At 43.9% G+C, this 15,883-nt stretch overlaps 1 protein-coding gene across 4 annotated transcripts in view; it reads right to left on the reverse strand.

Annotated features, from left to right (window-relative positions):
- Positions 1-15,883, reverse strand: part of arid5b (AT-rich interaction domain 5B) — a 125,260-nt gene that overhangs the window by 30,404 nt on the left and 78,973 nt on the right. For all 4 annotated transcript variants that reach the window (XM_043712312.1, XM_043712313.1, XM_043712314.1 and 1 more), the window contains 2 exons: positions 8,885-9,003; positions 7,295-7,499 (listed from right to left, as the gene is read on the reverse strand). In XM_043712312.1, the coding sequence (XP_043568247.1) occupies positions 7,295-7,499; positions 8,885-9,003 (324 nt within the window). The remainder of the gene's footprint in view (positions 1-7,294; positions 7,500-8,884; positions 9,004-15,883) is intronic.

Below are 15,883 nucleotides of genomic sequence, written 5' to 3' on the forward strand. Positions count from 1 at the left end.
TCATAATATGGTTTGGGTCCACAATGGAGTACTTAAATAATGAAATTTACAATGTACTCCACAGTCTATAATGTATCAGTTTACAAATTTTATAAACCATTTTAATTCCATATTCCTCCTTTTAATATCCTGTCTACCGCTTCCCTGTTACCCACAGAATTTGTGTATTTTAATTATTCCTTGATTGGAACCTGTGTTTATGTGAAGGCTATGGGGTTTTCTCTTGCCACAATTCAGACTTTGAGCTATGAACCTTTTACATGATTCAAATACCATCATTATTTTAAAAAGGAGTCCTTTCGCATTGCAATCCACTCTGTGAAAATCTGCGTCAACAGCAAAGCCAAGGTTAGCAGTGGCAAGTTAGACTTGTGGAAGCTGGTATGTGGGGAGGGGCTGGTGTTAAATGAGGAACAGGGAGTGGAAAAGGACAATCCTTTTATTTTGACAGCACACTGACTAACCTTGGGATGAGAGTCGTGAACCACTGCAGGTAGAATGTGTTGGCTTCTTTCGAATAACTTGCAGAAGCAACTACAAGGGCAACACTGAGGAAGGTGACCATCAGGATTTAAATTCTGGGGGTGATCCTCAAAGACAACCTAGTAGCTAATAGGTTAAAAGCTGCGGACAGGCTGCAGACGACAAGGCAGGATAGTGTGCTGCAGCCTCCATTACAAGTTTGTTTTGGTGACTGTGACTTGGGCCCTTGCAATGCTTCAATGAATGATTCAAGTTCCAACCGGGATTGTGAATGTGGTGACGAAATGAGGAGCTCAACAGCAAAGGAGATCTTCAAGGATAAATATAAAGAGGAGAAGCTGATCAAACAGGGACAGTAACTAAAGGCAAATAGTGTTGACTGTGTGATGAGACACGTGATTACATGTGGATCCACAGTTTTAAAGGAAAGGGAAATAGTGCCTATGTGAACAAATCCTTAAAAAAAAATCAGGAAGGCACTGGCCAAGAAAAACAGAAATACAAATATGAACAATCATTTCAAAACTTGAAGCAATTCCTGTATATTACAAAGTACTTGTATTATAGATTATATTACTGACTACCTAATTAAAAAGAATGTACATGTAATTTAGAGAGGCATAATTACAAAGATGCTATTTTATTCTACTTATGATCTTAAGACCCACTTGATTCACATTATCCCAATATCTTCAGTATAGCCTAGAGTAGCGCACAATATGAATGCTCTGCAGTTAGAAAATGTCCTGAAGTATTTTAAAGCTGCTGGTACAATTGCAACATTTAAAAGGCATCTGGATGGGTATAAATAGGAAGGGTTTGGAGGGATATGGGCCGGGTGCTGGCAGGTGGGACTAGATTGGGTTGGGATATCTGGTCGGCATGGACGGGTTGGACCGAACGGTCTGTTTCCATGCTGTACATCTCTATAACTCAAAAAGGAATTAGGAAGCCTAAAAAGAGGCCATGAAATGTCCTTGGCATGCAGGATTAAGGAAAATCCCAAGGTGTTTTAGACAAATATAAAGGAGCAAGAGGATAGCTGGGGAAAGTGTAGGTCCACTCAAGGACACAACAGGGACTGTGTGTGCGTGGAGCTGAACCCAGAGGAAGTGGATGAGATCTTTAAATTCTTTCGTCGGTATTCACAAAGGAGAATGACATGGTGGATGGGGAATCTCAAGAGGGGTATGTTGATATTCTAAGACACGTCAACATAAAAAAAAAAGGTGGTGTTTTGAAAAGCATTAAAGGTAGACAAGCCCCCAAGACTGATGGGATCTATCTCAGAATGCTGAGGGAACAGGTGAGGAAATTGCTGGGGCCCTGTATGAAATCTTGGTATCGTCTTTAGTCACAGGAGAGTGCCCGGAGGATTGGAGAATAGCCAACTTTGTTCCTTTGTTTAGAAGGGCAACAGATTTAATCCAGAATTTAATACAGGCTGGTAAACCTTATGTCAGTGGTAGGGAAATTATTGGAGAAGATTCTTAGGGATAGGATTTACTCACATTTGGAAAAATAAAGACTCATTAGCGATAGGCAACTTGGCTTTGTGCAGGGAAGGTCATGTCTCTCAAACTCTAGTTTTTGAGGAAGTGACAAAGACGATTGATAAGGGCAGGGTGGTAGTTGTTGTCTGTATGGACTTCAGCAAGTGCTTTGACAAGGTCCATCATGGGAGGGGCTGATACAAATGGTGAAGTCACATGGGACCCATGGTGAGCTCGTAAGATGGATACGATACTGGCTTAGCTCATAGAAGACACAGATTAGCAGTGGAAGGGTGTTTTTCAGATTGAAGATCTGTGACTAGTAGTGTTCTGCGGGGATCAGTGCTTGGACTCCTGTTGTTTGTAATAATATATATATTACAAACAATACAGAAATGATTTAGAGGAGAATGTAGGTGGCCTGAACAGTAAGTTTGCAAATGACACAAAGATTGGGGGAGTTGCATATAGTAAAGAAGATAGCCAGATATAGATAGGTTGGAATCTTAGGCATACAAATGGCAAATGGAGTTTAATCCAGACAAATACTAGGTGATGCATTTTAGAAGATCTAATGTTGGAGAGAAGTATACAGTAAATGGCAGAACCCTTAGTAGCATCAACATAGAGGGATCGAGATGTACAGGTCCACAGCTCCCTGAAAGTGACAACCCAAGTGGTGGTTAAGAAGGTATATGACTTTAATTTGGAATATGTACAATTCTGGTCATTACACTACCAGCAGGATGTGGAGGCTTTGGAGGGGGTACAGAAACAGTTTCCCAGGATGTCACCTGGTTTGGATAGTATTAGCTATGAGGAGAGATTGGACAAACTTGCTTTGTTTTTCACTTGAACCTTGGAGGATATAGGGCGACCTGACAGATGTTACCAAAATTCTGACAGGCATGGATAGAGTCATTTTCCCAGGGTGGAAATGTCAATTACTCGGGGACATAGATTTAAGGTAAAATGGGGTAAGCTTAAAGGAGATGAGAGAGGCAAGTTTTTTTTGTACACTCTGAGGGGTAAGTGCCTGGAAGAGGAGGTGGATACAATAGCAGCATTTCAGAAGCATCATGATAATAATATGAATAGGCAGGGAATAGAGGGATATGGATTGTGGAGAGGGAAGAAAGTTTTTAAGTTTAGAAAGGCATTATGTGCCAATGCAGCCTTGGTAGGCCCAAGGACCTGCTGTTCTTTGTTCTCTTGTAACACCATTCATAGGCTCTACAGATCAAAGATAAAACAAATTATACTTTATATCCTCACTGCAATCTGAAGGAAGCGTTTCAAGATAAGCCAAATGAGTGCACCTGCACGACAGTGATTTCCACACTAATTGTGCTCACAGTGATGAATCCATTTTATTAAATTCCAATCTAATACAGACTCATCGTTGTGCTAAAGCTGTAGACAAGTCTAATAGTTTAGTGATTATAGAATTGGACAAGGAATCCAGAAACCAGGGTTAGATTTTTAGTTGTTGGACCCTATCACATTACTGGGAATAAATGTTGGGGGTTGGGAACCCAATAATATCAGCCACTTCCCAAGGCTTCAAGCAATTTGAAAAATCCCATCAGTGCAGCGCTCGGGAGTCCTTTCATCTGAGACGGGAGGTGTTAGTGCAGGGAGGACAGGGCGATGGGGGAAAGCAAAGGGCTTGTGTTCTCAAGAAGAGTCACTGGATCCAAATGTTAACTCGGCTTTTTCTCCATAGATGGTGCCAAGCCTGCTGAGTTTTTCCAGCAATTTCAGTTTGTGCATCTGGTTCACAATACTCTTAAGGGAAGGAAATCTGCCGTCCTTACCTGGTGCAGTCTACGTGTGACTCCAGACTTACAGCAATATGTTTGACTCTTAACTGCCCCCTGAAATGGCATGACAAGCCATTCAGTTCAGTTGCAGTTAAGGATATGCAACAAATGCTAGCCTTGTCAGTGAGGTCCATGTTCCATCAAAGAGACAATGGCATCATGGCTGTTTTGTCCCTCCATTCTAATTGCCCAACCTTGGCCTGTATCCTTGATGTCTTACCTAACAAAAAAATTCTCAGTCCATGCTGAAATTGAAGACTAGGTTTTGTTGAACTGGAGAATAGCAGAGAACAAGAGCACATGATCAGTGTTGGCTGGTCCGAGCAGGTGGAAGAGTCAAACCTGCGTGTGTGCAATATCATTGCCACCTCTCAGCTGAGTGTGCTTGATGAGCTGGGCCCTGCTGTTGAACAGGGCAGTTAGCCCCGCTGATGTTACAGTGGGATGTGCTGGTCGTGAAGACCACCATGGGCTCAATTGTGGGTCAGAGGCCCAAAACTCTAACGCTCAGTGACTGGCAGCTTGCCCTCTTCTGAGAGTCTCAATAGGACAGATCAGTGACTTCAAACAAGCCAAGCGTTCAATACCAGGACAGGCTGGTGAATGAAGGCTCTTTCAGTGACCAACTTGAAGAGTGGCATGCAACCAAAAACACAGCCACGAGCCCATGGACATGGCAGTTGAGTGCCGTCATGCAGCCACGGGTGTAAGATTAGTCAGAAATACAGTAACTAGTTCTCTAGGTACATGATCAGCTGTCAGAGCTGCAGATAATCATGGTCTCTGTGATTAATCCTATATCTCCTGCAGCTCAAACAGCTTATCACACAGCTAGATAACTGGTAGTCCTTCAACCAGTAGCGTATGTGTACCGCACAAGGCGACAGTGCCTCACTAGCAGCCGTTATTATTAAAGCTGCGGGTTTGAGAGGAGGTCAAGACAGGTCAGTTACACCCCAGAGCTCAGGGAAGCTGGCAGTCATCCTGACTCAGTGAGGTAGAGGGGCAGCCAGCCTGTCTCAGTGAGGTAGAGGGGCGGGCAGCCAGCCTGACTAAGTGAGGTAGAGGGGCTCCCCACAGGCCCAGAGCACTACAGGACTTACAACTGATAAATGGACAGAGCGCAAACTGTCCCACTCCTGGAACCTCCCAGATTAAGATGTCAGATGAGCATGTGTTATAAACGTGAGGGCACTGGTGACTTTCACTGCCATGTCGTAATGTGAATGCCCTCATGTCAGGGCAGAGTGGGGGGGAGCCTTTTCAGGAAAAAAACAACACTTGTTTTCAAAAGACACAGAGCAGAATCTGTCATCATGTGCCTCCTGCCTAGCCAGAATTTTGGTGCAAGCAGTGAGCCCTGAATGGTGTCTGAGCTCCTAAACGCTCAACTTCCTTCTCCATTTAAACAGGGTAGCTCTGGCTATAATGAGACAAGGTCTCTGTTATTCACACCTCTGGGGTGGCTGGGCTGATTATGTTCACACACGTTATGTGAACACACATTGGGAATGGCTGCATAATTCTATATTTACTTCCCAGGAGCTGCCTTCAAAAAGGTCTTAACAAGTAGTGAACAACACTTCTCATTGTAGAAGCTGGGCTGAGGAGTGGCAGATGGAGTTCAGCCCTGTCAAGTGAGGTTGTCCATTTTGGAATGACAAATAAGAATGCGGAATACAGGGTAGGGTTCTTAGTAAGGTGGAGGAGCAGAGGGATCTTGGGGTCTATGTTCATTGATCTTTGAAAGTTGCCACTCAGATGGATAGAGCTTGTAAGAAGGCCTATGGTGTATTAGCGTTCGTTAGCAGAGGGATTGAATTCAAGAGTTGTGAAGTGATGTTGCAGCTGTACAGGACCTTGGTAAGGCCACATTTGGAGTACTGTGTGCAGTTCTGGTCGCCTCACTTTAGGAAAGATGTGGAAGCTTTGGAGAGGGTGCAGAGGAGATTTACTAGGAGGTTGCCTGAAATGGAGAATAGGTCGTACGAGGATAGGTTGAGAGTGCTAGGCCTTTTCTCATTGGAACGGCGAAGGACGAGGGGTGACTTGATAGAGGTTTATAGGATGATCAGGGGAATAGATAGAGTAGACAGTCAGAGACTTTTTCCCTGGGTACAACAGAGTGTTACAAGGGGACATAAATTTAAGGTGAAGGGTGGAAGGTATAGGGGGGATGTCAGGGGTAGATTCTTTACCCAGAGAGTGGTGGGGGCATGGAATGCGCTGCCTGTGGGAGTGGCAGAGTCAGAATCATTGGTGACCTTTAAGCGGCAATTGGATAGGTACATGGATAGGTGCTTAAGCTAGGACAAATGTTTGGCACAACATCGTGGGCCGAAGGGCCTGTTCTGTGCTGTATTGTTCTATGTTCTATGTTCTAAACACAACAACAGTTAGCTCAGAGTATTGGCTGTCTCTTTTACTGACGAGATAGAGTTTAATTCTTGTCTGACAATTCCCAAGAACCATTCTGTCAACACATTATATCACATCCTCAACTCCTTTTTGGGGACATGTTTCCCAACTTTGCCATAACGACTGTAAGGGGTGACTCAATCTTACCCAAAAAGCTTCACTCTGCCAGCAATTTACAGACGAGATCATTCACCCGAGGGGGGGGGATTGTTCAGGCTGCTGGAGCTGCCTGAGACAGTATCGCAGCTCAGACTAGAACACAAACCCAGATGACAAACTCGTCACACTAACATTCACCTTAGTGTCATCCTGGCTTACAAAAACCAGTTCCTGGATCAATGTAATCTTTAAATGTATTATAGATTGTAGAGCTCTTCCATTGGGCAGGAGGGTACCAGCCCATTAATTTTTAAAATAGGGGGAAGTGGCTAGCAAGATGGCCCACAATCTCGCAGCAATTGTGTCATGGATGAAAGGTGTCCCTCGCAGAATTCTTAAGTGGCTGATCAAGGGCCTTTTTTGCAACTCCCTGGCATTTTACCGTCACTGGGGAGGGGCACCACCACAGCAGCCTCCCGATTGGCTCAGTGAGGGTGGTCTTCCTTTGCGTGCATTCCCTGTAATGGTCACTTCTCCCCTTACAACAGCACTGCCCGCCTTCACCATCACCCAGCCTGGGGCCTGCCTGAATGGCTACAGCATCCTCCTCCCATCAATATCCTAATTGCAGGAATTTTAGAGGCCACCGATCCATTGATACTCCCTCATCCTCCGGGTGCAGTCTCTGCAATGGCCACCACTCCAGATTTAATAGGGGGCGGCAGTCCCCACCCACAGACATTGCTGCTGGCGAGATGTGGCCCAGGTACCGACTGCCAAAGTGGGTTTGAAAGCTCCCACCACACCCCACTAGCATTTTGCTAACCTGAGATTTCTGTTGCCACCACAACATCCAGTCTCTTGATTTCCTACATATAGCACATACAGATTAGCACGTGTAGGCTAGCAAGCTCAGTGATGCAAACGGGTTTTCCACAGAACTTTTCAAAATGCCAAAACTCAAGAGGTGGCACTTACTCTGTTTAAATCCGAGGTACGGTATCCGTTCTATTGGCGTATTTCTTTCCTTCATGTATTTGTAAAGTGTGACGAGGAATGTTTGCTCCTCAGCTCTGCATTCTTCATCAGCTGCAACCTCGGATTTCTCATCAGCCGGGGGATTTTTGCAGTTGCTGCTGTTATTCTTGGGTTTCACCATCGTGGCTTTGGGCTCACATTTTGCCTGAGATGGAAAACAAGAACAAAATTTACAACAGTGCTGCGGCTCAAAAGGTCAGTACGAGTGACTGCTATACAAGTTCAGCCGTTCATCTATTCAGAGACTTCCACAGAACCTTTCAGCCAATGGAGTACTTTTGAGGTGCAAGTCATTGGTACAATGACAAAGGCAAGCAGCAGGCTCCCACAAACAACAATATGACAATGACTACATCATCAGAGTATTTTTTTCCAAAAAAGTGATCGATTGGGGGATAAATATTGGCCAGGACGCCAGGGACAATGCCCCTGCTCCTTTTCAAGATAAGGTCACAGAATCTTTCCTTCCATCTGAAGGGGGCAGCCGGTGGGGCCTCACTCTAAGACCTCACCTAGAACCCTGACAATGCCAGCTTGGATGACGCACTCACATTTCTCCTTTGCTGCTGGGATTAACAACAAATCTAAGAGTTCAGGTTCAAGACAGACTCATTGAGGGGAGGGAAAGAATTAGAATTAGAATCTCTACAGTATGGGCACAGACCCTCCAGCCCAACAAGTCCACACCAACCCTCTGAAGTGCAACCCACCCAGATCCATTCTGCTACATCTATTACTCTATATTTACCCCTGACTAATGCACCTAGCCTACACATCCCTGAACACTACAGGCGATTTAGCTTGGCCAATTCACTTAATTTGCACATCTTCAGATTCTGGGAGGAAATCAGAGCACCCGGAGGAAACCCATGCAGACACGGGGAGAATGTGCAAACTCCACACAGAAATTAGTCCAAGGCTGGAATTAAACCGGGTCCCTGTCGGTGTGAGGCAGCAGTTCTAACCACTGAACTGCCCCATAGTGAGCAGACCTCTGCTCATTGCACCTTAATAAAAACTAATGGTATACATGGCAACCTGAGATACACGAGGCTCTAGTATTACTGTTATATCATTGAAATGCGAGTGCTTCTAGCTCTCAATCTAATCCAATTTCATTTCATCTATAAATCCAACAAACTCCACCCACACAGTGCTATTTATGCCCATTGGGGAGCAGCTCCAATACATCATTGCAAGATTATTCCAGGATCTTATAGCCCTTATGAATGATGGTGTTGGACTTGAGCCCCCCATCTCCTCACTCCTCTGAAACAGCTAGCTGTGGGGTATGGTTTTATGTTGCGCTCAGAAGGCAGCCGCCAACCCCTGGCAGCAGCCTGAATCCTGCGCTCAAATCGTCGGGAGTGGGACTTGAATACACATCCTCCTGATTCGAGCAACAGCGTTCTTCACTGGGCTGTAGCTGACACTGCTTTCAACCCTGCGAGCAAGTAGCAAACAATAATAAAGAAAAAGGCTGCCATGGCAAAAGATACCAGGCATGAAAAGAGCTGAACTAGACCATACTTTGGCACTGGCTTTTCCATCCGAATCCTCGTTGGAATCTCTCAGGCCATTCAGAGCTTGGGTGTCCCGCTTCTGGGAGGGGGGTTTCTTCTTCCGTGGGCGCCCTTTGAGATTTGGTGCTGAAAATAAAAGAATGGGGAACAGTTTCAGAAACTCAAAGAGCAACAATCAGATAATGCTTATTGCAAGTACAGTTCTGTGCTGATATTAAAAAGGGCAAACCCACATTGGTCTAACCAAACTGATTATTAAACATATATAATTAGGAGTATTGCTCAATGAACCTTCCCATTAAAAAGGTACAGGAGCCCTTAATGCTCTATTGATGCCCAGTAAAATGCTGCCATCATTCCAATACCCCATTGAGAATGCAGACAGCCCACTGTGGATGACAGCTCTACATGTATTGAGTGTGTACATTCTATGCAGCTGCACTTTTTCACTGCTATAAATAACTTCACTGCAAAATATTTAACTAAGCACAATTTCTTCAGCTGCAATCGCAAAAAAAAGGGAAAGTTTTCACAGCAATGACATTTTGTTTCACTTCCAAATCTTTCTCACCCCTTCCCAGGTGCACCAATTAAAAAAAAATCCTGCAACAACGACTGGGCTCCTTTGCATAGCCACAACCCTGCTATTGGTGAGTTGCCAGTGGCCCCCAATCATTGCTGCGCCATGTTTAGATTGGCACCAGAAGGTCACTTGCAGCAAGACATTTGCAATTTGTGTGCTCTTGTCATTTTTACCTCACGGTGAGGTGGACCATTGCTCATCCCCGACCCCGAGAAGATCAACCTGCACTGATTGGGAGGACCCTGAATTAGCAGATTATGTGGAAGGACAGCTTTACAACAGCTCATTCGCTGTTCACAGGTTGGACATAATTTACAGCGGTTTAGTGTTTCTGGACGTGGCGCGGACACAGATGAACTAATAGGCAGTAAAATGTAACTGGCTTCAAACCGAACCTTTATGTGGTGCCCTCCCTCTCCATCTCCCTCATTCCTCCGTTGTGCCCCGACAGGGCTCTAACCTGTATCAATCAAGAACATCTCGCCCTCAGTACAGCTGATGTATTTTTGACAGAATGCAAACCAGGTGATATCAGGTCAGCCACTTGTTGATTCAGACTGATGACTGCCATTTGCTCTCTTCCAGTGACCTCCTCTGTAACTATGCCACTGCTGCAGTCGCACCAACAGAAATATCTGGAAAAACCACGGAGGCTACTCTGCTTACAACATGGCAATACTCGGAGAAGTAGGTCTATGCTGACGGGGGGGGGGGGTCTCATACACACACCCGCAGATAGTAAAAGCTAAACCACTCCTTATCAATTCATCAGAGTCCAGAATGATGTTTCATCACTTGACACCAACGGGCACAACTCAGTACCACTACTGCCTTGCTATCTAACGTATTGTGACCGTGAAGACCCTAAGACACCATAAATCTCACTCTGCTCCATGTCATTTTCATTGTAACCAACAGACATGTTCATACCAAGCCAGCAATGCCCCAGGGAACACAACTCACATCAGTCACGCACCAATTCCACACTGAAAGGAATTCAAGCACTTTCTGCACTGCTGTGGAATATTCCGACAGTAAGTAGGAACTGCCTGGGACATGACTATTTGAGAATTCACTTTGCTGAAGTGCTTGGAACCAGTTACAAAAGATCAGAGAGATTAGCAACCATTAAGCACAGTGTTTGACAACTCAAAAGCTAAGTTCATACTTTCTTTCATATTGTACTATAAAGAGCAGTCAAGACATCAAAAGCTACATGAAATACACAACAATTCCCATTTAATTACTGTATATTTGTTCAGTGGCTGATGACTGATATAATGACAGGGTTCAGACGTAAACTGTAACGAGCCCCGGGATTTGGTAAGCTGTCTCCAAAACAACGGAATCGCTGATGAAATGCAAAATCCAATTATAATGCAGCGTGTTGACATTTTTAAAAGTACTGCTTAGTTTGTACATACACTTTCATTAAGAACAAAACAAACAAATATTATGTAAGACCATGAAACAGGCTTTACTCAGTGCTTTGGAGTATTTACCATCCATAAGAAAACCCTAGGATACCTTTTACAGTGTTTATTATCTGAATTTGAGAGAGTGTAGCCAAAACATACAAATGACACATTCATCTTTAGTCAATTAGGTTTTGTCGTGTAAAGAGGGCCTTAGAAACATTATCCTGTTAATTTCAGAAAAGGTTCCTTATTGCATCATGCTAATTGTTTGAAACATGCTTAACTAATGTGAATAGCAATGACAGAGGAAATTATCCAATTTTAGCTGATTCTGAAATATCAGACAAACTGCAGTTCAGCTAAGCATGCCCAAAAATGGTTTAGATTTAGAATTCTTTCATAGCATTGTTGCAGTGTGATGGCATCCTGTACAGATTAAGTAAAAGTGAAGTCATCAACTACAACCTCCCACGCTCAGAGACAAACTTGTACACACATGGAGCAGCAGCATGCATACGGACATCGTGTGTCAGGTGCACACGCGATGTGAACGTGAAGGGCATGTGCACAGAATCTCACAGGCATATGCAGATGGGCAGAATGTGTGTGCTGGGTGCACACACAGGCAGGCAGAAAGGAGTGTGCCACAGTGTGGACGGGCAGACTGTATGTCATACACGTAAGCAGTGAGCAAGCACCAGGAGGGCACACAACTGACCAGAGAGACCAGGTGTCCCTCAAGACATGGGAACACGCACACAGACTGACTGGGAGACATACATCACACATGCATGTGCAGGCTAACAAATATACACATGCACATACAGACTGACAGAAAAGGAACACAGACTGTGTCTCTGTCAGTGTATGCAAACCTGTCAAAGATACACATGAAACCAGAGTGAGACGGAGAGATATGTGCAAAGATTCACACGGAGGGAACAAACACACAAGCACATACTGACAGTAGGCCACACACGTACACAATGACAGACCCAAACACACACAGAGAACCACAGACACAGATTAAGGTGCACACAGGCAGAGACAGACACACACACACACACACAGACCATCCAACAGAATGGTGCATGTACATATACACAGATAAATGCACACACAGACATGTGCATACAGAAACGTAAGCACACACAGAAATACACACACAGGCACGTGTGCTCTCACACACAGGCACGCACACACAGAGGTACATGCACATACAGATAGACAGATACACACATGGGCAAAGGGACATGCATGCACACAGATACACAAGCGTGCACACACCAATACACACGCACAGGCAAAGGCATGTGCATACGCACACACAGACATGCATGCACACAGAGGGACAGACATACACACATGGAGACAAACAGACTGAGACATACACTCATGCGCAGACTGACAAAAAACCAATCACATGGAACTTATGCAATATAAAACAGACCTCTTCACATTGGACCCAGAATCGTGCAGTGGCTATTTCCTAATTTAGATCATTTCACGCAACCAAAAATATCTGGAAATATCTGGCCCATCTCACGCCGTTGACTAAACACTACGTTTGCAGTGAGTCACGTTAATACAGTAAACCACACAAAAGAACATTTAACACCGTACTATCAGGATGGCTAACACAGCCGAAGAAATAGTAAAGGAGGCACCGCATAAATAGAGAGAGAACAAAACTCTGTTTACCCATTGCGTTTGAATGAAGCTGTGGGGCTCAGCAGACATGAGGGCTGCAGCCTGCGGCAGGGAACACCATCCTGGTGAGCCCTGTGCCCGCTACACACTTCACAATGTTCTCGACCAAGCACTTTCCCCACAACTTCTCAGCGCCCGGGCTCCTCAAGCACATCGATTACTCATTGCAACAGCAGCTGGAAGCAGCGAACACAAAAAAACAACAACCGGGGGAAAAGAGAGAGAGAAAAAAAAGTGGGATGGACTGCCTGGTATAGAGACAGCAAAAAAAAATCCTCGAGCGAGCTTTAGCTGCTGACGGTCCATTTGCTATGTCATCTGGTCCCCACCTCTTTCAGCGGAGCAATCATTTCCCTGGCTGCAGTGCTCTCTGAACGGCCCCAGTGCCCAGTTCCAACAAACTGGCACTGCCAAGATTTGCTGCTGCCATTCCGGATTTACGGCACTCTCGATATTTCGGGTTTTGTTTCTGAAACCTATGCTGCCGGACTCCTATATTTCTCGGTCTCTGTATACCTCCCAACGCTTACACATGAAACGCTTGTGCATCAAGAGAAAAGTTTGCAGACACTTTTCAGGCTCCTTGCGCTTGTAAAGTGACACAATGTTGCTAGCCGCTAGCAACATTATTAACAAACAGGATTAGGGTACCCTTTGGGTTTTCAGGAAATTACTAAGGGCGATTGCGGTGCTTCCAAGATCCACTTGGTTAAATTGGTGCTGACTGCCGCTTTTCCATCAATGAATTCATTAAGATCGCTGCTGTGCAGTTAACTCTTTGTGAACGTATTGGCAGAGCTGCTAACTCGGCTGCGTGAAGAAGACTTGCTCAACACCTTCCCTCTGTTAAAGCTCTGCATTCGCAGCCCCAATGTACAATCCAGCTCCTAATTTGAAAAGTCCACAAGACAAGCCCCAGGTTGTGTCACGCAAACGGCTGACGCCATCCATTCCTTACTGCACAGCGCCCTTCAAATTTGCATTTCCAAACTCTGGCGAATTATTCCCGTGTTATTTAGAAATCAGCTGAGATAGTGCACGCACACACACACTCAAAGCGCCCTTTAAATCTCTGCCAAAAAAAAGGCAGCATTAATCCAGAAAATCAAATCATAAGAAAGTCATTGGGGTAATTCACATCATCCACTTCAAGGCTATTGATGTACATTAAATCCCGTTTAAATAATAGGGCATGTAAATCAAGCACCACAGCAAACTCAACAAAGGACTATCTCGCAGGCTGACAGAAATACACTCTTAACTATTAGGTTTCATGTGCTGGTGCCAGAATCTGAACAAAACAACCTCTTAATTACTGCAAAAGAAAATCCAATTTAGCATCACTGCAACATGATCCCATTACTGCAGTTATTATATTCCTCCTATAATTCTGTTCACAGACCAAAACACACGAAGTATAAATAGTTCAGTCAGTTTCCAACCATCTCCTTTCTGGAATTGGTCATCCTGTCTCATTGTGTCAACAATTAAAGTAATAATGCTAGATGTTCAGAGACATAGCACGACAATTTACCACTTCTCACAATCACCATATTTTACTAACTTTTCTATGAATGACCCTTTTAATTCTAAGTGATTTAGCTTCAGTACACAATAAGGTGGCAGCTGATCTCCCTGTATTCTTTCCCAAGTAATGACGCTTTCATTCATAGAATGATACAAGGCCGTTCAACCCATCGTACTCATGCCAGCTCCTTCCTAGAGAAAATCAATTGGCTGGAATTCTTCTGGGGCTTATCCAAAGCCCTGTAGTACTGATTGACCCAATTGTCTTTTGGATGTTGTTAATAAACCAAGCTTTTTAACTATCCTTTTGGGGATCACATTACAGATCAAAACAACACACTGCATTAAATTATTTCTCCTCACCTGCTGTTTAGATATTCTCATCTCATCCGAAGCTCTCTCATCTGGCTACTGACCTATTTGCAGTGGAAACAGTGCCTCTTTATTTACTGTATAATTTTGGACACTCCTATTAAATTGCTCCTTAATTTTCCCTGCCCTGAGTATAACAATTCCAGCTTCTCCAGTCTCTCCAAGTACCTGAAGTCCTCAAGTAAAATCATCCTTGATCCTTCACCAAGGCTTTAGCATCATTAAAGAAACGTGCTGCCCAAAATTCTTGATCAGACTAATCAGTAATTTCTAAAGGTTTGACATAAGTTCCTTGATTTTGCACTTTTTGCTTGAATTCCTTACTTTAAAAAGCAGCCCTGTCAAATTGTCCTGTCATCAAAAACAGAGGATGCTGGAGAAAGTCAGGATGTTTGGCAGCACCTGTGGAAAGAGAAACAGATTCACGGTTCGAGTCTGGCATGACTCTTCAGAACTGGACTAAAAATTTTAACACTTTCTCTCTTCACTGATGCCGCCAGACCAGAGTTTCTGCAGCATTCTGTGCTGGTTTCAGATTTCCAGCATCGATATAATTTTGCTTTTATAACCTCAATTTCTGGACTCGGACACAGAAACGTGCTTTTTTCAAAAAAATCAAAGTGAAATCACCTTCAGCAGCACAGCTGAGAATATACTTTGCAGTCAGTCAGTTGAAAGGCCACAATGTTGAGTCTGGTGTAATTACACAGTGTACCACAATGTCACAATGTGGCGTTTCTGGTGTAAAATGAGGAGTCTAGTTTCTCTTTTGAATTTTTGATTTAAGCAAGCTAAACAGCTTTTCCAATGAGGTTTGCAATTTTAATTGCACTTTCCTTTATGTATCATGTCATGTCAATCATTAATTTTAACCAAACTGAACCATCCTTCTATTTTACGAATTACCTCTAGCTCAGTGGAGGCACTCTCTCCTCCAAACTAGAAGGTCTAATCCCCAATAAATAAGCCAAAGCATATAATGTAGATTAAAGACACCACTGAAGTCCTGAAGAGCAGGATGCTGTCTTCCAGTTTTAAATTATACTAAGGTCCCCATCTGCCTTCCTAGTAGATGTTAAAGCAACTGAGTTATACCTGCTATCTTCCAATTTTTATCCTCTAACCAACATCACGGAGGAAGATCATCATAATGCTCTCTGTGGGACCTTACTGCCTCGTTTCTCGACTTCACAATAATGATTACACTTTAAAAATACCTCATACATTTTACTGTCCTGAGGTGCCACATAAATGCAAGCCATTTCCTTATGGACCCCATAATGGACCATTCAATTTCAAACAAAAATTGGGAGAGGGAGTGGATCATTCAGCCCTTGGGATAGCTCCACAGTTCAATAAGGTTCAATACAAATAAAAAAGGAGACAGGGAGAATAA

This window comes from Chiloscyllium plagiosum, chromosome 22, assembly GCF_004010195.1.
Source record: "Chiloscyllium plagiosum isolate BGI_BamShark_2017 chromosome 22, ASM401019v2, whole genome shotgun sequence".
Classification (NCBI taxonomy): domain Eukaryota; kingdom Metazoa; phylum Chordata; class Chondrichthyes; order Orectolobiformes; family Hemiscylliidae; genus Chiloscyllium; species Chiloscyllium plagiosum.